Genomic DNA, 26,393 nt, shown 5'->3' with positions numbered 1-26,393 from the left:
ATGAAAGCTTACACTTCGAGCACAACAATAAAACCTTCGACCTGGATTCTTTGATGTCAACGAAGTACGAATAATCGACAGACTACCACAAACACAATACACAATCATTTTGAATTAGGATTGAAGGTTGATTTAAGGAAGTTTTGTATGAGTATAGAACGAAGACAAACTCAATTAGGGCTCCCTTCATTATACTACGTATATATTACTAGTGGCGGATCTAAGATTGGTGGTCACTGGTGTCACCAGTTAATACTCAATTTTTTTCTACTAGATGTCTTATTTCAGTGGTGTTACACAAAATAATTTACACTATCAACTAGTATCACTAGTTAAAGACCCAAAAAAAAAAAAAAAATTCACTATATCGCATATTTCAGTGGTGTCCCGTGTAACCACTAGTAACACTCTAGATCTGCCCATGTATATTAGGTAGGGGTTTATAATCACGTGATATGTACGAGCCTACATTAACAGACAATTTAACCACTCGTTAACGCAAGAACTAAATTGTGACACATTTACGCTATTAAGGATGAAAATTGTAGTTTTTAACAAACAAGAATGAAAAGGGCAAAAATGGACAAATATGATGACTATATTAGCAATTTTGTCTTATACAATATCTATAGTTTCTATTAAAATCCTATAATGATGATGTTATTATTAGGTTTATTCCTTTGTTAAGAAAAAATTTAAAAAAAAAAATCTAAACCCTTAAGGTGATGTCATTAATCTAATTAATGACTAATTAAATTAAATCTACTTATTTACTTATTTAATTTTTTTTTTTGGAAAAAATCCACTCTCTTTATTTATTAATTATATTATTATTTCAAATTCAAATATGAGTTCTCTTTACGAGATTAATTACGTTATATATGTATGCAAAATACACGTTTCAATAAAAGGTTCTAATGTAGGCTTTTATGACAAAGAAAAATAGTAATTGTGATGAAAATTAGAAGATGATGGTGAGAGAATAAATGTAGTTCATATATCCTGACCAAGTTAAGTACATCAATGTGTTTGTAAAAACAACGAGAAGTTTCTTAGTCGGAATCCGTCGGGTCATTAAACTAAATGACTTTAGCGCTTAAATTCACTTAATACTTAAAATATATCATTAAACTATTTCAGTTAAACATACTCGTGGTTTTACGGGTCATTTCACTAGTTTATTTATATATATTTATATTTATATATTTATATTTATATACTCGAGCTACTAATATAATGGGCTCTGATATTTTAAAATGAAGCCCATATTTTGAGCCCAATAGCCTCTACATCACATCTTCTCTGTAAAATCACGCCCTAAATCTATCTGCCAAAACCTCAACCTGAAACTCTCTGTAAATTATTCTGTGTGGACTAATACTAATACCATCAATCAAAATGGCGTACGCTGTTATGAAACGCTCATCAATGATGAAGTCAATCGTCGGTCAATCATGGAGGCAGTTTGCTTCAGTTGCAGTTGGGTCGGATCTTGTTGCAGCCGCACCAAATGTTTCTCTTCAAAAAGCCCGTTCATGGGATGAAGGTGTTTCTTCACAATTTTCTACAACCCCAATTTCTGACATTTTCAAGGTCAATTTTTTTATCTTTTTTAGCTTATACCCATGAATATTATAAAATTAGGGTTTATGAGATTGATGACCATGATTTGTTTTTTATATTATTCAGGGCAAAAAAGTTGTCATCTTTGGGCTTCCTGTAAGTTAATTTTTGTAATTGTTTTAATTTCAGCAAGCACTATATTGTTTTTGGATTGAATTTATTTGGGGATGACATTAAAACTTTAATTTTACACTATGTGTTAAGGATTAAGGTATGTATGCAATATAAAGAATTAATTATGCTAAGCATTAGTAGAATAAAACCAACTTAATTTCACTAACTGAACTATTCTTACTATTAAGATAATATGTATATGTATATTTTGGATTAATGTCATTAATTTCTACTATGAGCTACTTTTTACTCTTATGTTGCTACAAAAAAGTGTCAGTTTTATTTTCTATCCAAACTATGATTATTTTCTTGCTTAGATTATCATACTAGTAAGGACTTTAGGAGTAGATGCAATAAACATGTGACACGGAATATTATACAACATATTATAGAAACTATTTGATTAACATGTTAAAGACTAATGATTATAAATAATAACAACTCAGTTAATCTTGGTCAGGTGGTCTACTGTTCTAAAATAAATGATTTTGGTTTGTCTTAGTAGTTTGAAATGCTAAAAAGCAAGCTAATAAATTACTTAAAAATTTTTAAGGTTTTGGTGGCTAAGCTAAAAATAAAGTAGGATTACGCGGTTATAGCATATGAGCCTTGATCTATCACTGTTTTGGTAAATTGGCATTACTTTGGGAATGTGTTACATGTGCAGGGTGCATTTACTGGAGTTTGTACCGCTCAGCATGTTCCAAGTTACAAAAAGAACATTGATAGATTCAAAGCTAAAGGTGTTGATTCAGTAATATGTGTATCTGTCAATGATCCATATACCATGAATGGCTGGGCTGAAAAGCTTGAAGCTAAAGATGTTGTAAGTTGTTCCTTACATTTTGTCTTTATACAAAACACAAAGTAGCCATGAGCCCATGATACTTTGCTCCACATAATTTTCTAGTATGTTATTATCCTTGCAATTGTCGGTTACAACTCGTGTGATATTTCGAATATTAACAATGAAAGAAATGATAAAGATATAGTACTCGTGTGACGTCTCTTAATGGGACTTGAGTTAATATAAGGGCTGTAGAGATCCATTGATACCGTTGACCAAGAGCCATTATTTGTATGTTGATCATTGCAATAAATTAAATAAGCGTCAAATTACCTTATTGGATAACTAAATGTTTGGTGATATAATCGTGCAGATTGAATTCTACGGGGACTTTGATGGTAAATTTCACAAGAGCTTGGACTTGGAGTTAGATCTCAGCTCTGCTTTGCTCGGACGTCGCTCAACTAGGTACAAGTCTGATTTTCGGAGTTCTTTAGTCTGTATATATTGATATTACTATTACTATATCCATTAAAAATGAACCTAATTTCATTTTCTTTGTCCAACTAACACTTTTTAAATTTAAAATTTATTCTAACTTTCTCAATCCCGGAACTTTTAATGTCCTGTATTGAATACCTCGTGGTCAACGTAATAAAATTCCTTTCTTGAATTTAGTTTGTTTATAAAAAGTTGGTTTTATTTCTATTGTAAATTGTAATTGCATAGGTTTTGTGTCATATCTAGTACTTTTTACATTTAATAAATGGAGAAAAAATGGTTTTGGGTCCGACAGTCAGACTACCCATTTTACTCCGAGTAATTTGACCTATTTTGACCTTAACCCAGTTTAGCACATTTAATCATGGGGGAGAGTGATTCTTAAAAGTGGCTGATTTAAATATTTTTTGACATAAATTGGCAGATGGTCGGCTTTCGTTGAGGATGGCAAGGTCAAGGCTTTGAACGTGGAGAATGTTCCTTCTGACTTCAAGGTTTCAGGGGGTGAGGTGATATTGGACCAGATCTAGAGCGAGTGCTCGTTTTCTGTAGTTTTACTGTCGAAAAACTTCAATCACTGAATAAGGCAAATTATTTGCTGTCATCCATGTTATTATATTATCTTTCTTGTAACAAATGGGATGTAAATTAACAGTCTTGAGTGTAAGAATCAATGGACTAGGTCCTAAATTGAAGATACTTTTTTAACTAGTGTTATCTTATCCATGATTTGCCACTTTTGTCTAACCATTAAATCCGGGAATGAGTTTACATGATTGGAGCATATATATGCCGGATTGGTCGGGATTTCCTTCAGGGCAGTCGTTGAGGCGAGTTATGCTACTGCGGGAGATGATCGCGTGAATGGTTTAGTCCCCCTAACCCAATCTGTTTAAAAAAAAAAAAAAAAAAGGAGTAGCTGGTTACATCTGTGAGTGCATAAGAGGCCCGAGTTTGCTGTAGATGGGCTGGGCTATAGTAGGCCTGAGGCAGCCCACTTTAAAATTGAGCAGGTCCAACAGCTGTACTTGGACTTGGATTTTTGTGAAGGCTGGTGGTATTGATCTGTAAGACCAATTTTAACCATGCGTCAGTTAGGTCCGTCAGCTTACATGGGCAAAACTGAAGGAGCCTAATGGGGCGTCAGTCAGTTTCGTCAGCTGGACTTTCGACGCAAAAACAAAATTCGTCACTTTTGCCTTCAACCAATCAGATTTTTTGCTGATTTAATAAATATATAATTTTTTTATTATTTATTTTCCGATCCAATTTCCAATCAGATTTTACCAAATCACCCTATCCAATATTTGACAAAAAAACTGACACAACGGTTCAAAAATGTCGAAAACTACACTGCCTAATCACATACTGTATTCACATGCAGTTTGCACTTTTTGACCAAAAAATGCATAAACCGCCCATGATATCACATGCATTGTTGAAAATTGTCTAAGTCATTAAAAAGTAGTGGTGAGTATTTGTTTGCAATAAAGAGTTTGGCCATGATCGGTATGATCGGTTGTGAAGCTGTATTAGTATCATTTTTTTATGAATGTGCAATATATATGCACAGAAACCTTTTTCTACATTCATAAAAATAGTAATATGTCAATTTAATGAAACGGGAGATACACATGCAACTGATAAAATATATCCATCCGTTAACACTTCTAACACGTGCATCATAAAAGAATGACACATGTATCGATCAAGTTCTGTTCATTAACATCTTTGTTTTTTCACATTCTTCATCAACATGTCACGCGGTACCACCACGTGTCAATTGCACACCCACTGCATCCTTTTATATACCATGATGATCATACTACTCGAATCGACATATTCTTTCTATCGTTTGATCTCTTTGTTTTACCCATTCATTAATTGAAAGTTGAGTTTGAAATTTTGTAGTTTGAAACAAAAATGGCACAACAATTTCTACCTCAGAGACAAGAAAGACAACCAGGAAAAGAATATGTCATGAATCCAACCCCACAGTTTATTAACTCTAATTACAAACCTGCTGATAAACTCAGAGTAATTAATTTTCTTCTCTTTTCTTGATTTTGTTTCTTCTTGTTTGCTTCTTTTCATCTTTATGAAAGTTCCTCGCAGTTTTTTGCCAAAAAAATATTAATATACGAATTGAACAAAATGAAATTAATATATATACTTTTCTAAGATTGATAATAAAATTGTTTGACTTATATGCATTCGAAATTCATATGATGAATGTGTTTGCAATTGAATATCATGTTTTGTATATATTTAAATACTCGTATATGCATATGATGTTCGATGTGTTTGCATCCGAATTACATATATGCGTAAGGTGTAAGAAAATGGGTATGAGATAGATTATCTGGATTGTTCCCGAATCGTGAAACATTTTTCTAATTAAGTATTTCGCCCTTCAAAAGTATCGGGTTTACACGAAATCCTAATTGGGATAGGACAAGAACGATTTTGTTTATAGGCAAGAAGAAATCAAAATCAAGTATTAGAGAGTTGTATGTTTTTGTATGAGTTTTCTATGTGAATGCAAAAATGCCAAAAATGAAATTAAAACTAGTTAATGGGAGTTAACATGAAGCGAGGCAACCCTTCAGTTTTGGCGGAAAACCGGTTGACAAATAGTCACACCTTTTTGGCGGGAAAAATTGTTGGAATGCACATTTTCCTTAAAACGAATAGTGTCTTTCAAGGAGCGCCGCCCCTTGAGGGGCGCGACCTGCCTTGACAACCGCAACTTCCGCGACAGTCGCTAGCCAACTCTTACGATACACTCTCCGAACTCGTTACTAAGTATAACCAGCTAACTCTTGCAAAGTAAATTTCAATCAACTAAAATAAATAACAAAAATAAATGTTAGATCCAGCGTAATCGCCAGCATAAGGAAGTAGCTTTCTTAGGGCAGGGAGAGAGCTATGCCCTCAATAGTAATGAAATTTGTATCCCTTTCAATTTGGGCATTTAATTCAAATAAATCAGAGTGTGTATAATGACGAAAACGGTGGCAGTTTATTATATATTTCGTATGTAACATCAATCAAAAGTTCACTTTATTATCTTTTGGACGTAAACTAAATTATAAACTAAAAACATATCGAAAGTTTATGAAATTAACGTAATATGTATATCCGTATTTTTTTTAAGGAGACCGTAGTATAGTGATATTGGCATGTCTTTATATAGGTGTCAAATAGTTATTCTTACCAAATACTAAAACAAGAATCTTCTTACATGATTACACTTATATATTCTTTTTTGACTAATATATCATATGTCAGTTTGATTGATTATTAATTAGTGTTTTAAACATAGGGTAAAGTTGCGTTGGTTACCGGAGGAGATTCGGGCATAGGACGGGCAGTTTGCTACTCCTATGCTAAAGAAGGAGCAACAATTGCCTTCACTTATGTTAAGGGTCAAGAAGACAAAGATGCAGCAGACACTTTAAACATAATTAAACAAGCCAGAGTGAAAGACTCGCAAGATCCTATTGCAATACCAACCGATTTAGGATACGATAACAACTGTAAATCGGTGGTTGATCAAGTCGTTGGACAGTTCGGACGTATCGATATCTTGGTCAACAATGCAGCTGAGCAGTACCAATCTCGTTCCGTTGAAGAAATCGATGAAAATTGGCTTGATAGGGTGTTTAGGACCAATATTTACTCCCACTTTTTCTTGACGAGGTAAAAATCAAGTATTTTTTAACTTAAAAGTTGATAATTTACTGATGTTTTTGGCCGAGTGGTTCACCTACCTTGAGTATCGGGTGGGTAGAGGTCATGGGTTCAATCCTTGGGTCTACCATGCCTCCTAAGAAGTTTCAGTGAGAGGTTTTACCATTTTGCATTCTGAAATTCGGCCTGGGCCACATGCCCTAATGGTTTGATTATCGGGTCCCTATCATGCGGTTCGGGTTTTCGTTCCCTATCATGCGGTTCGGGTTTTCGTTCCCTGTCATGCGGTTCGGGTTTTCGCCTGAAAGCGTGCGTGCGTGAAAAATGATCGATTAGGTGGTTTCTATCCCGTCAGCAGGGGCGAATTTAGAGGGAGGGCAGGGGGGCGCCCGCCCCCAGTCGATTTCGAAATTTTAGTGTAAAAATTTGGATTTTTTTCATTTTGCCCCAAACACAAAAGCCATTTGCCCCAAAACCTACATATTTTGCCTCAAAACCTTCAAATTTTGCCTCAAAATCTTCAAATTTTGCCTCAAATTCTTCAAATTTTGCCCACAATTCTCTAAATTTTGCCCCAAAACCTTCAAATTTTGCCCACAAACCTTCAAATTTTATCCAAAAACCTCAAAATTTTGCCTAAAAACCTCCAATTTTTGTCCCAAAAACTCAGTATTTTGCCCAAAAAAGTTGCTACGGTATTAAAAAAAAATTTCGCCCCCGGTGAAGAAAAATCCTGCTTCCGCCACTGCCCGTCATTGATTCCAAACCTTGCCTTTTTGTTAAAAAATAAGATTCAATATATTTTATAAAATAGTACTATCGGTTTAACTATGACAAATTTTACACGGCTTAAGATAATTGTATTTGTTTTTTTATTTACTTTTCAGATTTTATCTCTTTTTTTAAAAAAAAGGCAAACGTCACACACAATTCACACGATTTTACATGAAAATATACATAATAATGTCCAAATGTCCACATCAGAACTTGACTTTAGACCAATGACTTCAAGGTCAGAATGAAACCTCAATACTTTAAGGTTAAATAGAATTTTTTTAATCTGAAAATAAACAATTAATTGAAATGAATCAAAATGAAATACTGACAATGAATTTGGGCAAAGAAAATACTAGTATATTGTTTAAGATACTTTCACTAAAAGGGCAAAAGTTGTCACTATTTACATCCTTTGTGATACCTTATTTTCACAAATTATAGAAAGTACAACTCAATAATTACACGTTCTAATATTGTTGCATTATACATGTAGGCATGCACTGAAGTACATGAAAGAAGGAAGCAGCATCATTTGTACAACTTCTGTTAATGCCTACAAAGGTCATACCACATTGTTGGACTACACATCAACAAAGGGAGCCATAGTGTCCTTCATTAGAGCTCTAGCATTGCAATTGGCCGAAAAAAACATTCGAGTGAACGGGGTAGCACCGGGACCGGTGTGGACCCCTCTGATCCCGGCCTCTTTTAATGAAGAACAGATATCAAAATTCGGGTCCGAGTGCCCGATGAATCGAGCAGGGCAGCCGTATGAAATAGCTCCGGCTTATGTGTTTCTGGCTTGTGAGGACTCTTCTTATTATACAGGCCAAGTCCTCCATCCTAATGGTACATTTTTGGTCACTAATTAAAATATATGATCTTTTGACATATTTTTTAAAAATATTTGTGTTGCTAATTGTTTTTTCTTTTTCTTTTTTTGGTAGGTGGAATGATTGTGAATGCTTGAAGACGTGACAAATAATTAAATATGGGTAGTTTATGAAGATATATACATGTGATGCAGTGTTAATTATGATATTATTTATGATATAATAATAATAACCAATAATAATATATAATATATAATTATAATATTTTAGTAATGTACATGCTATATGAATGAAAACTGGAGACTAGCTTTACAGTATTGGTATTCGTTAAGAGCTTTTGTTATTTCCATGGACCATGATACTAGAAGCAACAATAAAAGAACGAGTATAATATAATGATTAACGTTAATCGGATTGGTATAAATCTATTAAGATGCTATTTTTCTTGAAATGGGCACTAATAATCAGGGGCGGAAAACAATTCCAGGTTCTGATGTAGTTTGAATGTGCTTTAACTACTCATCCACTTGCAAATTTAATATAAATACATGCACTACTAAAAATGAGAATCAGATATTTCAGGGGGCAGATGCCCCTCCTAGCCTTCACTATGTTCCAACCCTGGCCGATTTCAAGGGGTCCCGAATTTTTTCCAGTACTAATTATATTCTCAATGCTATTTTACTAGTTGTAGTTAAATTTAGTGGAGCATATATATATATATATATATATATATATATATATATATATATATAATTTAAAATAAAAATAAAAAGGGTCCTGTAGTAAAATTTTTAATATCCGGTGACCACACACTCGCCGGTGCTTATGACCCTACTAACAAAAAAAAAATGTTAAATCTTTCATAGCTTTGCGCCTTTGCACTATGCATCAAGAAAACCATGAATAGTTCGATGAGTAAATCTGAAAAACACTACTATACATTAAGTTGACATTATCATCTTTAAAATATTATGAATGAGCTTTGTTTCCAAAGAAGAAAAGAATAAGTACACATCTGACAAAAACAATGACTACCTTAAAAACATTCCAAGATAAACTCACTGTCACACATTATAAACATATGAAAATTACCTGTGTAATCAAAAAAGAAAACGGATTTATATCTTTAACAAAATAAAAATATGATTAAAAAAAACATCGATGTTACACTCTTCTATCAGTACCAGTGTACTCACTTTGTAATCCCACATCCATAATAACATGGAAACACTCTATTTGCCAGATTTTTCCAAGGAGATGAAATTGCATCTCCATTGATTATGACCAACGGAAAAAAGAGTTCTGAAGCGTGACACGTCAAAACTATAATGACCAAACCTTTTGAGGTGTCGAGACTCAAAGATGCTTAGTTTGCCGCTTTGATGGCCCTCCGGGAAAAAGCTTCATTATCCATCCTAAAACTCTTTCCACCACCTACGCACAAAAAGAGTTAATCGAGGTGTGGTGATTATTAGAAATAAAGTCACTAGAGGTTCCAAAATGGGTCACACCCGTTGACCCAACAATTATGTTCAATACATTATATGATATGTAGATTATTATAAATTATAAAGACTATATTATTACACAAAAATATATAATTATTATAATTATTAACTTATCGTGAACAAAAAAGATTTGAGAGGTTTCTTCCACTGAAAATACCCTTTACCAATCTACTTTCAAAACATTTTTTTTTTTTTTCATTTTACCCACTATTGTAAAAAAAACCCGATCACTCCTTTTTAAAAACAGTCCGTTCCAATTTTCATATTCCGTTTAAATAACCGTCAACATTTGTTAATGGGTCAAAATCGGATCTGTTGGTCAAAGTAAAAATCAGTCAACATTTTAACATGAATATAAACTAAAATATTATAGTTTTTAAATAAAATGAGCGTTTATATTTACGTTCTTAGCCAATTATATTTAAGTTTATGTTTATGTTTTTCCTTCTATATTTACACATAATTTTGAAATTTATTATTTAAATATATAAAAAGCCCAATCCGGTTAACCCCCGAATTGCCGATTATTCCCTCCAAAATCCCAACCAATTACTCCCCGAGCAGCGAGTTTTGCAACTTTGATGTTACCGCTATACCGAATCGACCATATGTAAATGGGTCGAAATTACCACCTTTGGATCTAACAATTTTTGTGAAAGGGCAACGTTAATGTACCTCATCACCTTCATCAGCATACGGAGTGTTGTCAACCACAGGGTGAGGAGTTGACTTTCTTGATGGGATATTATTATTATCACTCATCACCATACTCTGAGAAGTCAATAACTCTAATCTTTGCGTTTGAACTTCAAGTTTATGCGATAATTCCTTGTTCAACTCCTTCATCACGAAAAAATTAAACATTAAATTATTAATTGGTGGATTACAAATTCATACACATAAGATATCAATTTGACTACACCTTACCTTCAACTTGGAACTTAGTGATGATTCAGTTGACAACGCTTGCATTAATTCTTCTTTCTCCAATGACAACTATTACAAAACAAATGTGATAAATTAAAATGTATAGTAATAAAAAAGTTTGTATATAAATAAGATCGATTTTAATGAATAGAGCAACTACCTCAGAAATTAATGTGTTGATGTTATGAATCATTCTCATCTGATCTTGTGGTATACTTGAAGATGTAACATCAAAACCAAGATTCCTATTTAGTATTATACCAGAGGCATCACTTTCACCAACTGTAGCTTGTACGTTCGTGGTACCAGCTAAAGTATCTTCGTTCTCATCTACTGTATCAAGAACAATGTATGATTAACCGGTAAATAATAAACAACTAGGGAAACATATGTTTAGTTGTTTACTATAATATCGTTTCTTATAAGATCTTTTTCCTTTAATCATATTTATATAATTATTCAGTATTGTAATTTTCTTATTCATTTTGTAGTTCATACACTGATATATGTGATCAATTTATGAAAAAATAAAGTAAAATAGACCAGTATCGCAATTGATCACATACCAAGATCGTCTGTAGAAGTTGATGCTTCCTTTTTAGCGGCAAAACTCTTTTTAATATCTACCGAATTCCCAGTTGCGGGTACTTTCCACAACTTGGATTGCATTAGCTTTTTCTCTATGCAAAGTGGAAACAAGAAAATCATCTCAAAATGCCAACTTACGATCATAACTTGTGTGCTTTATCATGTCAAAATAATAAAAACATAAAATTTATAAGTGTATACCTTCTTGTAAAGCTTCAATAGTGGACTGGAGATCTTGACGCTCCTTTTCCAGGCTAGATATTCTTCTCCTAAATGTTTTATAAATACAAACTTTCAACCAGGGTGACACAATAACAGTAACAGTGAATATATAAATAAAATCCGATGATTTAAACCGAAGAGGTTAGACAAGAAAAATTAGATATTACTTTATTCCTAGTCATTAAACAATATTGTTATTTCTTCAACTAATACAAAAATGTAATACTAAAATATTAATAATAGAATAGTACTTTAAAGTTATAAGCTCAGACCGTACTTCTGTGAGGACATTTCAGCTTCTAAGTTCTCCAACTGTCTCTCCAGTTTCAGCTCGTTAGACCTCAGTCTTAGTGCCTACAAAGAAACAAGGGTATAAATAACAACCAATAAGTGCACTTCATCATTAATACAATCCTGAAAACTAGATAAATCGAGAAGTATGGAGATATCAATGTCAAACTAATTCACTTATAAATGGGTTGATTCAGGTTATGTTTTATCTTTAATGGGACATTGAAAACTAGCTCACAAGGAAATGAATGGATTTGTTGAACGTCGCCCAAAGTGTATTTCAAGGCCTGAAAACTCCTAAATCATTTCAAAGAAACTCTTTTTTACTTCTTTATATCATATTGCACAAGTGTTCAAGGTGAATCTAACCCTACCCATTTTGACTATTACCAAAGCAACAACACATTTGACTAGTTACGCAAACCTGCTTGACCCGCCTATTTTGCCATAACTGTATGTTGATAAAATAACATAGGTGTATAGTACCTTCTCTTCTAAACCAATAACTTCAGATGCTAACAACTTGGCACGTTCATCAGCTGCACCACATTCTAACTGAGCATTCCCGTACTCAATCCTCATAGCCTCAAGTTCCACCTAGTCACAAAAAAAACATGTGCTAACGAATTAAAAATATATTCAGCTCGAAAAAGTTAATATTATAATATTTTACAACATACTAACCATCTGAGCCTTAATTTCTTCCTGCAATCTCTCCATATCAGCCTTTAATTGGTTGACAACACCTCCCTGCAAGCAAAAGAGAAGTCATAGATAAATTGAAAATAAACAAATAAATAAAAGAAAAATCAATGGAAATTAATGAACTTTCTTTAAATAAAGTAATGCTTGCAAATCGACAAGAGTTGTATCAAAGAATGTCGCAGCTAAATTTAAAACCTGTTGGTTATAAGTATCGGTGAGTGCTGAGTTCTCAGTTGCTAAAGACTCTGCAAGAACTCGTGAAGCCTCCAAAGCTCGTTGCAAAGAGAACTTTTCTTGAGTTAGGTCTTCAATATGCTGCTCAAAGAAATGGAAAAAAAAAATAAAGTAAGTAATTGCATGTACACGTACAAAGTTTGCAGCTTTATGACATATAACAAGTTAAATAGACCATCAAGGGATAATTAATAGCCAATAATGAAAATAACAATGTTACAGTTTAGGTGATAAGAGCTACTGAAAAGATGAAACCTGTTCCAAAGCAGCAAAATCTTCATTCTGTTTGGTAGAATTAAAATCGTTCCTCCTATCGATATCAATTTCATTCCGCCTAAATGGGTCACTGTGATTAGCAACCGAAGAGCTCATGAAACTTTGTGTGTTATTATATGATGAAACAGGAGCATCCACAGGGTAAACTTTTGAACTGAAAGGATTTGCTTTATCTGTTTCTGCATCTGAAAGAGAATTTGAAGAGTTTTTGGACACATTGAGAGAATCAAGGAAAGATGGACGTGATCTTCCAGCTAAGCCTGATGACATGGACGTCTGATTAGCTTCAGATCTAAAGCTTGTTGATATAGACTCAGGTGTCCATAAAGATGAGCTACTTTCAATGGCGGGTTGATCGAAAAGGTTCTTATGGTTCCTGTTATCCATTGAAGATATTGGTGGATAACGATTTGCCAGTATATCTTGTATAGATTTCCTAGATTCAGATGAAGAATCTGAAAGTTGAAGGTATATGTGAATTACAAGTCAAACGGTGTAGCTTTATAACGAGTCAGGTTGGGTTTTTATGAAACAACTTTTGTCTATAAAAAGGTGTAACATTTCAAACAATTCATAAATCATGTAGGGCTACACAAACTATATTGTCAACATACACAATATCTTATGATTAAAACAGTTTTGGAAGTTTTATACATTTAAAAATGTTTTAGGCAAGTTTTGACCCCTTTGACCCATTACTTTTTACCTGATAGATATAATACATAACCCAGATTGACACTTTCATAAGTAAATAGGTTAAAATTAACACGTCTATATGTACCATGTACATAGAAAATTGGATTACCTCTGTATGTTGGTCCATTTGCAGGTTGATCATACTGACCTAAATTGCTAGTAACTGAAACTTGAGTTGTAACAGGATTTGCATGAGTAAAATCCTTTAGATGACCTTCGTTAATATTTTTAAGGGCATCTTCAAGCTTCGTACTACTAAAATGATTGGAATAACTATCAACTTTCTCTTCTGAATTATTAAGAGATTTACTTTTTTCGGGATCCACCGCATACGGTGCATCATGGCCCAACTTTCCATCAGTTAAATATGCCTGCCCTAAACTTGCAGAAGAGTTATTGAGACTGCTTATAGGATTCAAATGAGTTTCAGCTTCATTAACATCCATTGTTATCTTTTCATTTTTTCCAACTTGAAAATCTAAACCTGAATCAGATGTAGTATCTGGTGTCTGAATAGTATCAGAAACTAAAGATTTGGTCACTTTTACATCTCCGTTAGAAGAAGAGGCGGGATTACTTGAAGAAGCTTTTTTGGCTGCTGCTTTCTTCTTACGGAACTCCTCAAGCTATAAAAGGAAATCAAGCATACAGCTTAAACAAGGGTCAATTAAAATAAATAAGATCACAACAGAAATGATTATCTATAACTAGTGACGAAACCCCTATAATCAGAAACAGAATCTGTTTGACCATAAAAGTGTACACTAGTTATTGTGATTTCAAGTCAAAGTAATCAGATAACACAAATACGAACACCCACTAATAAAAAAACCAGTAAAGCGAACTACATTCAGTACATCAATCACAACTATGTTGGCAACAGAGTAGAGCATAGAGTAGCTTCTCAAAGCAAAATACCATTGCACTTGAAATATAATATGCCCAGAAAAAAAAAAATTAAAGGATTCCATGCACCGAAGAATAGCGTTACCTTCTTTCATTTTACACCGATCTAAAATAGCTAAATGTGTTGGATTAAGCTGTCAAGAATGTGATACTTTCACTGATGTAGTATAATGTTGTATCGTTCAGCTGTTCAATAGAAATGGGATGAAAAGGCATACAGAAACTACAATTAAAATTCATCCACTGAACCTAATTTCGTAATGGGATTGGTTGACATAACAGTGTCAAAAAAAAAAAAATTAGGTTAGTGGAAGTGTGGGACTTTGTACTTAGGCAGGAGAGTTTATTCTGGTACTTGTTATCTTTCTTCGTTACTAAACTCTATGTACTAAACTTGTATTATATGACCTTGCAATAACTGATTACAACAAAAAATTTAGTCTCATAATCTGACCCACTTACAGAAACATAAGATAGAAAAAACCCAAAGCAAATCATCACCCATCGATCCATCCATCCATCAAATTAAAAGAAACGTATATATAAATAAGTCTTGTACTTGGTAGTTGGCACTCATAACATAAACCATCAATATCACATAACTAGAAGAAAAAGTAAGATCCCTTAATTCTATATATAAAAGACTGTTAAAAGCTTCTTCAAGATAAGGCTACTTCAAAGTTTAAAGTCACTATCTTAGTAAAGCATAAAGCTTTAATCAATACTTTAACACTTAATTGAAATCTGAGCTAATTCAATATGCAAACCAACTTCTTCACAGCATGATCATTCATCATAAAAAAAAATGTGTACACCTGAAAAACTAAATTTTAAGTTCACATAACATGCAGGTTTGTATTAGGTTTATCCCATTTCAGACCCAATTTAACTAATAAACTTCAAATTTTAATTAACCTAAAAATATTTATAAAAAAAAATTAAATTACCAAATGAGATAATCAAACATCACAGAATGTCCAAATTAACAACATACATTCAGAATCCAAATAGAAAAAGAGTAACCTAATGCAATTAAGAATCGATACAACATACCCGCTTCTTCCCAGCTTCCAATTGTTGTTGCTTTTTAGACGAAGCGGTTGAATTAGGCAGTACCTGATCGGATGCCATTAAATTGATGATGATGATACAACGACAATCGACCTAATTATGGATTTATATACACATAAAATACAAGTATTATGTAAAATCATTCAAAGGATATGTGATGATTGAAAAAACATAAACCCTAATTAAAATTGCAGAGTCCGATTAGATCGGAAGGGGGAGCCGGTGTGTATAATCGTTTTGGTATATGTCTTAGATCTCTCTCTCCCTCCAACCGATCCCTCTCTCTCTTCGAATTTTCCTTTTTTCTTTATTTTTGTTTAAAATTTCCGTTACTGTTACGTATCTTTTGTTGGAAGGACGTCAACATTAATGCTGGTAAATGGTATATCACGAAACTAGTGAAATGACCCGTGGAATCACGGGTTTGTTTAAATAAAACAGTTTAACGATGTTTTTTTTGTATTAAGTGAACGTAAATGGTAAAGGCTTTTAGTTTAATGACTCGTGGAACCACATATTCCGACTAAGAAACTTGTCATTATTTTTACAAACATATTGATATACTTAACTTAGTCAGAATAAATGAACTACATTTATTCTCCCACCACTTACTTTCAATTTTGATCACAATTATTATTTTTCATATCATAAAATTTACATTACAACATTTTATTGAGACATGTATTTCGCATACATATGTAACATAATTAATCCCGTAAAGAAAACATATATTTGAATAATAATAATAATATAATAATACTCCCCCCATCCGACTACAAGTATCCAGTTACTTTTTGCACAAAGTTTTAGAAAATTCCACTAACTTCATTCTCCACCAATCAGAAATCTTCTCTCTCAAGAATAACCACCTCTGATTGATTGAAATATCAAGTAGGTACTTGAAATGGGACATTCCAAAATAGAAAGGTGAATCATTCTCATTTTCATTATTGTAGTAATATCGTTGTATATGTATATAAATCAGTATTGTTATCACATCATATTGTTGGTCAAAACAATAACTGAAGTGCTACTGGTGATGTGAGCAAAAGAAGTAAACAATTGTAATTAGTTAGATATACATATCAATTTTTTGACGAAACGTGATTTATAGTATCCGTAGCCTATCAATTAAGAGAAATTAACAACAATAAAAAAAATTCAGTCGGCTAAAGATATATAAAGATAACTAATAGTGATCACATTATATATTCTCACTTATAATAGCTTTATACCGTTGATGAGAATTAGTTGATTAACATGTATCGATTATGGTAGTTAATATCATAGTACATAGCTCGGAGAAGGAAAAAAAGCAAGCATGAATAATTGCCGCTAAAAAAATTTAAAAAAATTAGACCATAAAAACGTATCACATTAAGAGTGAATAAATGAGTAAATATGATGAGTTTATATGTTTAAAATGTGCTCATATGATATAATCATATTTAATTGGGTAAATAAGTTATTATTAAAGTTAAGAAGAGTATATATGATAAAAACCCTAAATAAATAATAAAATATTTAATTAATGTTAATGACATCATCAAGATGGCTTAGATTTTTTTATTTTTATTTTTGATTTTTTCTTAACAAAGAAAATAGCCTAATAATGACATCATCATTTTAGAATTTTAATAGAAACTATAGATAAATAAATAAATATAAATATTAAATATTAAATATTAATATTAATATGAATGTAAGAATAAAAAGTTATATTTGGTACAAATAAACAAAAATCAAATTATCTAAATAAAATTTGTGTAATTGTAACATTGATCGATTGACGGATTGCATTGAAACATTGATACAAACTAATAACATTGATACAAATCTAATCTACAAGCATGAGTACCCGATGACAATTGAAACTTATATCCACCTGCGCCTTCATGCACTAAAAAAATTCATCACATAACTAAAGGCAAAGCTTGTGAGATTTCATTGAAACTGGTGTTCGACCATAATAACAAAAACACGATGTGACCGGTGGAACATCATGGCACGACGTGAAAATCATGAGGATGAAGCATTGAAACGCATACTGATAAACAAACAATCAAACCAATTGAGAGCCTTAATAACCCCGATCATCATTCATGTAGTCAACTAAACACCATCAATTCTCTAAGTCTACAAATAAAAATAATGTGGGTGGTGAAATCTAGTCCAACTTGAATCAAATGAAGTCTCCTCTTGGCGAAAAAACATAATTTAAAATAGAAGCGATCTAAAAGATTGAAAATGTTTAACGTATGCTCTTATTAGTTTACTTGAGATGATTCTACGTTCATCTTGACATACATACTATAATTAAAACAACGTACAGGACTAACATCTAATACTAACCATAACAAAAAAAATTGAACGTCCAGACACTAGATGGTGATAAACAATTGTGTTGTGAAGAATACGGATGACAAGCATCCAAAAACACTCTAAGCATGTATCCCACCGAACGCCTCCAACACAAAAAGGGCAAACACTCGATTTAAAGACAATAACCGAGGAAGCTAAACTAGCAAACTAGACGCATCTGAACCATGTGGTGATTTAACAAGATATAGGATAGGAGACCAAACAAGAAAAACTCGAGGAAAAGGAAGGACCACAAGGCAAAACCGCAACTAAAAATACCAAACAACCCCATTGAAAACCAAAAATGTTAAAAAAAAAAAAAAAAAAAAAAAAAATTACAAGTTACAAGTCGGTTTTTATTCAGGTCAATATTCCAAAAAATGAAGTGACTCGGACTCCACTCTTGGATGAATTTGACTAGACGATTCGTTCATTAACTATTACGAGTTGTTTATTGGCTATTTCGAGACCTGTATCGCTGCTCTGAGTCTTGTCCAGCTTAGTAGTCCGAAAATGAGGCAAATTTTAGAATAATGTAAAAAATATACACAAGAAAGATAATACTAGCTTCTCTCGTTAAAAAGGAAAACAAATGTATAACTTTCAGATAGAACCACGTACTAAATACATCATCAATAGAACCAGATTAATAAAAGAGGTTACAATTGGGCAAAGAAGGAAGGATTTCTTCAACAAGTCTCTTTCCTTATCCTCACCCATCATGTTTTCGAGTCCTAACAAGGCATACATAAAGATTATTTAGTCTTACAAGAAAAACAAAGGTTTCAAACATGTAAATAAACATGGAACACCATCAAATATAGTTATTTCAGGACAGGACGCAAACAAATCCCGTCCATCGATGTGACGGAAGATTCATTCATCAGCATACGTCACTTTTCTATTATAACTCATCTGTAGAAGTAAGTCACTTCAACTTCCTTTCCTACGTGCAACAGGCATTCGACATCAGATCCTGTTCCCAAGGAGAAAATCAAAAAAAAAAAAAAAAAAAAAAAAAGACATAACGGGTCAGTCTACCAACAGTTAATGTTTATGTTTGCTAAAAATGTAGTGATATTCCACTGATATAACGTTCAGCTAAAACCAACACATTCACCTTAAGGTAGCAAAATGGGTATGTAACCGCTATTCAATATAGTTTGAGAAAGAAATTAAATATTTGACAAGTCATGTTAGGTTAACCTAGAACACTTTCTGTAGAAGAATATTTATTTACAAAACATATATTTAGAATCATTATTCTGCCAAATACCATTAAAAAGAATATATTAGTTCGATATTAATATAACTTTTTAGTTTATGTTTTTACAAAGTTTTAATATGTTTTATGCATTATATACACACACTGTTAATCCATTTGATTCATTGCCTTTAAAGCATTCCTTTTTTACCTTACCCTTTTGACCCCTTTAAAAAAACCATTTTCTGAACCGACCCTCTCAAAAGTAAATGGGTTAAAATTGCCACCTTTAAAACCCTTGCACACAAGTTCACAACCCAGAAACTTCGAACATGAAAGACAATAAAGGACTCATTCATTAAACTTCAAGACAAAAAATAACAAGCCAACCGTTGCATTACCAATTACTTTATAACTGAATTTATTATCGCAATGGTAATCAATCAAAGTATAACATGGCTAACCTGCACAGATACCGAAACCAGAAGCCACTTAGAGATGCATGACCACTACGTCTGGGCCCACATTATCTTGGCTATGTTGTTTCCCTTTAAATAAGTTTGAGTTTACTCCATCGGTGTTTCTTTTTAAAGTAGTATCCAGACGTTCAAATATTTTAGTAACTCCAGCAATTCGTGCACTCATTTCTCTTTGAACTCCTTTGCCTAATTCCTTAACCGGGGTTTTTTTAGCAAGTAATTTCTCCTTTAATCCTTGAGTGCCTTTCGAGATCGATTCCTTATACCTGACAAAGGTGTCACACAAAGTCCATTAAAAGAAATTCAACATAAAAATGTGATTTAGTTTATATAAAACAAGTTTCAGATTTTTCTTACCTGGCTGAAGCAGCAGAAAACTTAGATTTAACAGACTCTGAGAATGCATGAACATCGGCTACTATTTGTATTCCTGGGCTACCATTTAGTGACTCGCTATTAAGATCTCTGCAACATCATCCTTATAGGTTACATCGATCCATATAGGTTAAAATAAAAATTATAAAAAAAACACTAGTCTTGAAACTTTTAGTTAATTTTATTTAGAAGATTTTAAGCATATACTCTGGACAAATTTCGACCCATTTTACATGCTTTTAGCTAAAAAGTTATGTATTACCCCTTTGAAACATTATAACCTGAGAGACCTATTTAAAAGTACATGAATTGAATTTCCCACCACTAGTTCAAGTTAAAAAAAAAGAAAAAAAAAAAGTCACATTTTCTTAAGTACTATATATACCTGAATTTACTGGTGCAATCTTTATTGTCAGGTGTCAAAATACCACTCGAACCCGCAGGTGATGAAGTTTGATCAATGAGGGTAGCCATCGAGCTAGAACTCTCTAAACTATCATGCGATGAAACATAACCTGAACTGTGAAAATCTTCAAGTGAAGTATACATTTCCTGACCAATCGGCACATTAGGATGAACTGGTGACAAACCAACTTCTGAGACTCGCTCCCTGTTCGTTCGACGATAGCGCACCTCAAAAGTTCTTATAACTTGTTCTTCAAAATCAGAATCATCATATTCAACATCCTGAAATAACAGATTTACATCAGAGAGAAAAAGAATGTATATTTTAAAATAAAATGAGGTGCCGTATAACGTACATGATAAACTTCCGGACCATTGTATATTTGAGGAACCCGAGACCTCCTCCTCCTTTCATCCTCCATCATAGATAGCAGTTCTTGACTACATTTAAGACCGAAAAAAATAATAATTCAGATTTATTAAGTTTTGTACAACAAACTTCACTAAAAAGTCAATAAAGATGTGAATAAGCAATGTTTGGACTACCTGGCTGGATCCTTTAACACAATCACCTGCCAACATATTGGACATTCTTTGCTTCTTTGTGACCTGAAAATAATAAATAATCACCAACAACCAAAAAAACTATTAACATGATAAAGCAAAAAATGTGATTATTTGAAGTGACGAAGACGGTAGTCCGATATGGAAAAATTATCGAAGTTGTCAAGTTGAAAAAATGGATCATACCATTCAAGTATACATTGGAGATGAAACTCATGCTTGCAAGTGCTTACCTGGATGTGGAAACAAAGCATACAGATACAAATTAAAAACATAAATACTAATCCAAAAGTGAAATTACATCTTGAATCATCAAAAGGTATCGTAATTCAATCCATATTAGATACAGGTATCCCCAATTTATTGTTTTCATATCAGATCATATATCATCGTCACAGATGACACAAACATTTAAGTGAACAGTTCAAATTTTACTCAAAGTGCAAATAAAAAGTAATTTCCACCGAGAAAATAAAGTTTGATCGAAGTATTAGATTCACAAATTTAGTAATATATAAAATTGAATTAAAATTTATAACAGAGTATATGTGTATATATATACATACAGTGGGAGGGTTATGATTGGAGTCAAATTCATCGAGACATATACTGCAAACATCCTGATCATCATCATAATTATAAGCAGCAATATCAACATCAATCTGATGCATGATCGTAGTGTTTGTGATGGATGAAATTGGTGCGGTTACTGAATCCATGTGTTTGTGTGTGTAATAAGCAATAGAACCCTAGAAAACAGTTGAGAGAAAGAAAGATGGAAAAGTCAAGTAAACGGAGTTATGGTGAAAAATAACCCGATTCGTACGCACACTTGGTCAGCAAACACAGTTTCTTTAAAATAATAATAATAAAAAATAAAAAATTTGATACGGAGTATATCAACATCTTTTTTAACATGTCTACCATAACTACGGGCTAAACAAATGAAAACGTATACTCTACGAGTATTTTCAACTCATCCCCGATCACCACTAAATATTCGTGATAGACAATATTCGAATCTAAAACTTCTTACAAGGAACTCATGGCCACAAGCCCACAACCACTAACTTATCTTGATAGATATATCCCAAAATAGTGAATATATCAACAGAAATAAAAAGATGTTGCTAACGATAACCACAAGATTTCTTAACACGCTTAAAACACTTGTAAATAACAATTGACTATTAACAATTGACTATTAATTTTACGAAGACGATCACCTAACCCAGTGTTATAAATTTATTAACGACAACCCTTAAAACTACCATTAAAACTGTTATTATAAAATTAAAAAAATGACTTTTATAATAAAAGCGGTATTTAAGAGCCATATTTAAGAAATGAAAGCATGCATAGTTTCTTTGTACATTTTTTTTTCTTTTTTTTTTAACGGCAAAAGGTAATTTCTTTGTACATAAAAAATAATTTTAGTGTATCTAACGATAGTCCTAAATGTACTTATACCTAAGAAAATATTTTAAAGTATTAGAGTGTTGTAAACACATATTTTGAGTAAAGCATATTTTTTTTTGAACGGCAAGCGAGTAAAGCATATTTGAAGATGTTTAAAATGTAATGTAGCGATTAGCGCATATAGCATATTTGAAATTGTTTTAGCTAATACACTTCGGATTAATTTGTTTTATTTTATTTGTTCGTAAAACACACTTATACCGTATTGTGGCATATGGATCACTATCCACATAAACTCGGATATGGGTCTGGGTCTCCTACTCCTACCTAAGGAAATGCATATTTGTTTGAAAGTGTTTTTGTTTGCCTCTTAATTGGATGATTCAATGGTGAATATTGAACTATTTACCATTAGTGCGTTTATTTTTCACATCTGAATGACATATGGTGTCAACAATTAAGACTTGAAATACTTTCTTAACCATTAAGCACATAAAATTTCTGTAACATGATATCAAAAAAACTTAATAAAGAAGTATATTGAATTATTTATTCATGTTACATGTTAACTAGTGAAATGGCCCGTGGAATCACGGGTTTGTTTAACGAAACATTTTAACGATATGTTTTAGGTATTAAGTAAACGTAAATGTTAAAGTCATTTAGTTTAATGACCCGCGAAACCACAGAGTCCGACTAAGAAACTCGTAAGTTGAACATTTCATCAAACACTTCAAAATGCATATTAAACAATCAACTTCCAATCATAAGAGATAATATTGGTTGTCATATTATTTTAAAAGTGTAAATTAAAATATAACTTTAGAATTGATTTCCTTCTGCCTTATAATTTCTCGTACTCAATTAAAAATAATTAATTAAAATAATTCAAAATTATTTAATTTTAATAATTAAAATAATTATTAATAAGATTTAATAATAATAATTAATTAATAAGATTTAATTTTAATTCAAAATTATTTATATTAATGACATCACCCACCATGCTTAGATTTTTTTTCTTTTATTTTTTGATTTTTTTTAACAAAAGAATTAGTCTAATAATAGCATCATCACTATAGAATTTTAATAGAAACTGTGACGACCCATAAAATTTTGACCAATTTTAAATCAAACTTTCGATACGATTTAATATCCTTGACACGATGTGACGATCGCTCCAAATCCATATGGACGAACACGTCATTCATTGATTTCATTGCGAGGTATTTGACCTCTATATGATACGTTTTGTAAACATTGCATTCTTTTGAAAAGGCACACCATAAATGATTATTTAAATCAAAGGTTTTCGACAGCTGATGATTTCTACATATAGACAATCACCGTAAATAATAGTTTACAATAGTACTTCAGTTGACAATGCAGTCAAAATAAGATACATGGTGATGATTTGGTGAATGCAACGTTTCCTTGAAAAATATGTCATGTAAGACTCCATGCACATAGCTTGTCTAACATATAAGAAAACGGCGGAAGACTTCTAGGGAACCTGAGAATAAACATGCTAACAAGTGTCAACACAAAGGTTGGTGAGTTTATAGTTTTAATGTTTTGCATAATCTGTACATAAATGTGGATCACAAGATTTCAGTTGTTTCATCCAGAAACGTTTATCAAATTATTCTACAAGATTGAGCACCCTGGTAACTAAACTTTAACGTTATAATAAGTACCCCTGTTTTAACATACATGCAACCAACATGTACAATACACGCAAACCAACGTGTACTAATCTCAACTAGTATACGTCTGTTTATAGTTCAGGCTAGGGTTTCTATACCTGGAACAGACGGGGATGTCAAGCCCTATGGATCCATATACCACTATTCGTGCCCACCAGTTCTTATAACCGGCAGTTACTAGTTACCAAAGCTAAGGGATTTTCGGTTCAAACTCGGTGTAGAATTTAGTATGTACTTGTATCCATTGCGTTTAAAATAAAGTGCATGTATTCTCAGCCCAAAAATATAGATTGCAAAAGCAATTAAAAAGTGAGCAAATGAAACTCACCTTAACAGCATATAAAGTTGTTCACCAAAATGTGACCGAAACTCAGAATACCAAATAACCGTAGATCTCAACCTAGAGAACATATGTTGGTCAATAAATGTCTATCAAGCTAGGTCAGGTCATAGTGTATAACAATCCTAATGCTCGAGATCGACATACAAAAGTTATCCAAAGTTGTTTCAAAAAGTCAATTTTGACAATAGTTCAACAAAACGAGACGTGCTTTATATAAGAATTCATTTACTCGGCTAGTAATATTTAAAAATCCATTTTATCAATCTCGTAAATAAGTTGTTTAAATCTTAATTGCAGATTCAAAAGCAATTTCAATTAACGTCAATCATAATTCAGTTGATCATATCTTTTAATCCGTTCATTAAAAGTATTCGATATCTAAATGAAAAGTTATTGATTTTTCGTTAGCTTTCCAAAAACATGTATATCATATACCTTTTACCAGTAATATATTTATTTAATTCGTGATTCATTATAAACTGTTTAACGACGAAATTTAGTATACAAGCATGCATAAACATATATACTCAAGCACTAGACATGGATACACAATTAATATATAAAAGATAAGATATGAATGCTCACGTATCAATATTGTGATTCAATATTGCAGGAAAGTACGTAGACACAACGGAGATGATAAACACTAGGTTTGACTTGCGAATAGTACCCATGAATATTACCCATAACCTTCATAGCTATAACCCAAAGTTTCCTTAGCTCTATCCCGCTTGAAAACCCATTTTGAAAGTGACACGCTCATAACATCGTCGTAATATTTTATGTAATAATATTACTAAAAATAATACTAATAATAATAATAATAATAATAATAATAATAATAATAATAATAATAATAATAATAATAATAATAATAATAATAATAATAATAAGAATAATAATAATAATAAGATTAATAATAAGATTAATAATAATATTAATCTTAATAATTATAATAATAATAATAATAATAATATATAAATATAATACGGAGCAAGAGATAGATTGAAGAAATATATATTGAATTCGATCACCAGGCTTCGCATTTTATAGTACCTGACTTGTCCCAGCCCACCATGCGATCGCATGGTTTTTGGGCATCAAGGCCATGCGATCGCATGGCCCTCTGATCCAGCTCACATTTGTTTAACTTTTAGCTTGTCGACATATTTTTATATAATATATATAATATATTTAATTTAAATAATTAATTATATATTATTTTAAATTCACGTGCATAGTTGACTTGTAATTTTTGTTCCGATAAGTCGTACGTCGTCACTCGACTCATGTCCCAGTTCCGGTTTCTCGGACGCATTTCCGTACGCTTAGAAAACTTGCATTTTACGTTTCGTGACTCGTACTTTTGTCAAAATATAGTCTTAAATTACCAATAATTTATCTTATTTGAAATGTAACTTATACATTTGAGTATTTTGGTCATTTACTTCTATAAATCATTGTCTCGTTATTTACTAATGTAATAATATTATAATCCTTAAGGGACTCAATAAATATCTTTTAATTCAATTATTTGACATAATCTTTTAACTCCGTAGTTAAATATATCAATCAGGTAATCAAACCAATAAGTTTAATGCACAGTAACATATACTCAACACTTAGTTACGTTTTCAAGTTATAGTATGTATCTATTTACATATAATTGTTCGCGAATCGCTGAGAACAATCGAAGGGTAATTGAATAGTTCAAAATTTTGGGATTCAATTTCATAGACTTTGCTTATCATGTCGAAAATATTAATTCATTTATAGAATTTG

At 32.1% G+C, this 26,393-nt stretch overlaps 4 protein-coding genes across 5 annotated transcripts; 2 read left to right on the top strand and 2 right to left on the bottom strand.

Annotated features, from left to right (window-relative positions):
* Positions 1-1,310: 1,310 nt before the first annotated feature.
* LOC139872686 (peroxiredoxin-2F, mitochondrial) lies at positions 1,311-3,736 on the top strand. The gene is made up of 5 exons (XM_071860616.1): positions 1,311-1,593; positions 1,690-1,719; positions 2,405-2,563; positions 2,898-2,992; positions 3,450-3,736. Exons 1-5 carry the CDS (start codon positions 1,399-1,401, stop codon positions 3,553-3,555), a joined length of 585 nt encoding a protein of 194 aa, XP_071716717.1. The 5' UTR covers positions 1,311-1,398; the 3' UTR covers positions 3,556-3,736.
* Positions 3,737-4,948: 1,212 nt separating this feature from the next.
* Positions 4,949-8,465, top strand: LOC139873015 (NADPH-dependent aldehyde reductase 1, chloroplastic-like). The gene is made up of 4 exons (XM_071860942.1): positions 4,949-5,062; positions 6,351-6,727; positions 7,989-8,344; positions 8,443-8,465. Exons 1-4 carry the CDS (start codon positions 4,949-4,951, stop codon positions 8,463-8,465), a joined length of 870 nt encoding a protein of 289 aa, XP_071717043.1.
* An 882-nt stretch (positions 8,466-9,347) lies between these two features.
* LOC139872087 (protein BLISTER) lies at positions 9,348-16,080 on the bottom strand. Of its 2 annotated transcripts, none has more exons than XM_071859897.1 (13): positions 15,738-16,080; positions 13,888-14,404; positions 13,062-13,537; positions 12,768-12,887; positions 12,552-12,617; positions 12,354-12,464; positions 11,854-11,930; positions 11,556-11,623; positions 11,333-11,446; positions 10,927-11,096; positions 10,767-10,835; positions 10,515-10,679; positions 9,348-9,765 (listed from the first exon to the last, which is right to left on the bottom strand). In XM_071859897.1, exons 1-13 carry the CDS (start codon positions 15,813-15,815, stop codon positions 9,688-9,690), a joined length of 2,109 nt encoding a protein of 702 aa, XP_071715998.1. In that variant the 5' UTR covers positions 15,816-16,080; the 3' UTR covers positions 9,348-9,687. The 2 variants fall into 2 exon arrangements, with proteins under 2 accessions (XP_071715998.1, XP_071715997.1); XM_071859896.1 differs by having other exon boundaries at positions 10,927-11,099; positions 15,738-16,079.
* Positions 16,081-18,732: 2,652 nt separating this feature from the next.
* Positions 18,733-21,862, bottom strand: LOC139872703 (E3 ubiquitin-protein ligase RHF1A). Its single transcript, XM_071860628.1, has 8 exons — positions 21,710-21,862; positions 21,330-21,376; positions 21,126-21,188; positions 20,936-21,020; positions 20,560-20,861; positions 20,157-20,264; positions 19,785-20,065; positions 18,733-19,092 (listed from the first exon to the last, which is right to left on the bottom strand). Exons 1-7 carry the CDS (start codon positions 21,860-21,862, stop codon positions 19,813-19,815), a joined length of 1,011 nt encoding a protein of 336 aa, XP_071716729.1. The 3' UTR covers positions 18,733-19,092; positions 19,785-19,812.
* Positions 21,863-26,393: the final 4,531 nt, after the last annotated feature.

The sequence above is a fragment of the Rutidosis leptorrhynchoides genome, chromosome 10 (genome assembly GCF_046630445.1).
Source record: "Rutidosis leptorrhynchoides isolate AG116_Rl617_1_P2 chromosome 10, CSIRO_AGI_Rlap_v1, whole genome shotgun sequence".
Taxonomy (NCBI): domain Eukaryota; kingdom Viridiplantae; phylum Streptophyta; class Magnoliopsida; order Asterales; family Asteraceae; genus Rutidosis; species Rutidosis leptorrhynchoides.
This window is presented reverse-complemented; position numbering and strand designations above follow the sequence as displayed.

Coding starts and splice junctions, on each gene's coding strand:
- LOC139872686 (XM_071860616.1), top strand. CDS start 1,399: ATGGCGTACGCTGTTATGAAACGCTCATCAATGATGAAGTCAATCGTC. Junction 1,720..2,404: donor TTGTCATCTTTGGGCTTCCT/GTAAGTTAATTT, acceptor TTACATGTGCAG/GGTGCATTTACTGGAGTTTG. Junction 2,993..3,449: donor CTCGGACGTCGCTCAACTAG/GTACAAGTCTGA, acceptor ATAAATTGGCAG/ATGGTCGGCTTTCGTTGAGG.
- LOC139873015 (XM_071860942.1), top strand. CDS start 4,949: ATGGCACAACAATTTCTACCTCAGAGACAAGAAAGACAACCAGGAAAA. Junction 5,063..6,350: donor AACCTGCTGATAAACTCAGA/GTAATTAATTTT, acceptor TTTTAAACATAG/GGTAAAGTTGCGTTGGTTAC. Junction 8,345..8,442: donor CCAAGTCCTCCATCCTAATG/GTACATTTTTGG, acceptor TTTTTTTGGTAG/GTGGAATGATTGTGAATGCT.
- LOC139872087 (XM_071859896.1), bottom strand. CDS start 15,815: ATGGCATCCGATCAGGTACTGCCTAATTCAACCGCTTCGTCTAAAAAG. Junction 11,100..11,332: donor AACTTCTACAGACGATCTTG/GTATGTGATCAA, acceptor TTCTTGATACAG/TAGATGAGAACGAAGATACT. Junction 9,766..10,514: donor ATGCTGATGAAGGTGATGAG/GTACATTAACGT, acceptor TTTTGTGCGTAG/GTGGTGGAAAGAGTTTTAGG.
- LOC139872703 (XM_071860628.1), bottom strand. CDS start 21,862: ATGGATTCAGTAACCGCACCAATTTCATCCATCACAAACACTACGATC. Junction 21,377..21,709: donor CCAATCATAACCCTCCCACT/GTATGTATATAT, acceptor TTCCACATCCAG/GTAAGCACTTGCAAGCATGA. Junction 20,066..20,156: donor TTTTCTGCTGCTTCAGCCAG/GTAAGAAAAATC, acceptor CACCTTTGTCAG/GTATAAGGAATCGATCTCGA.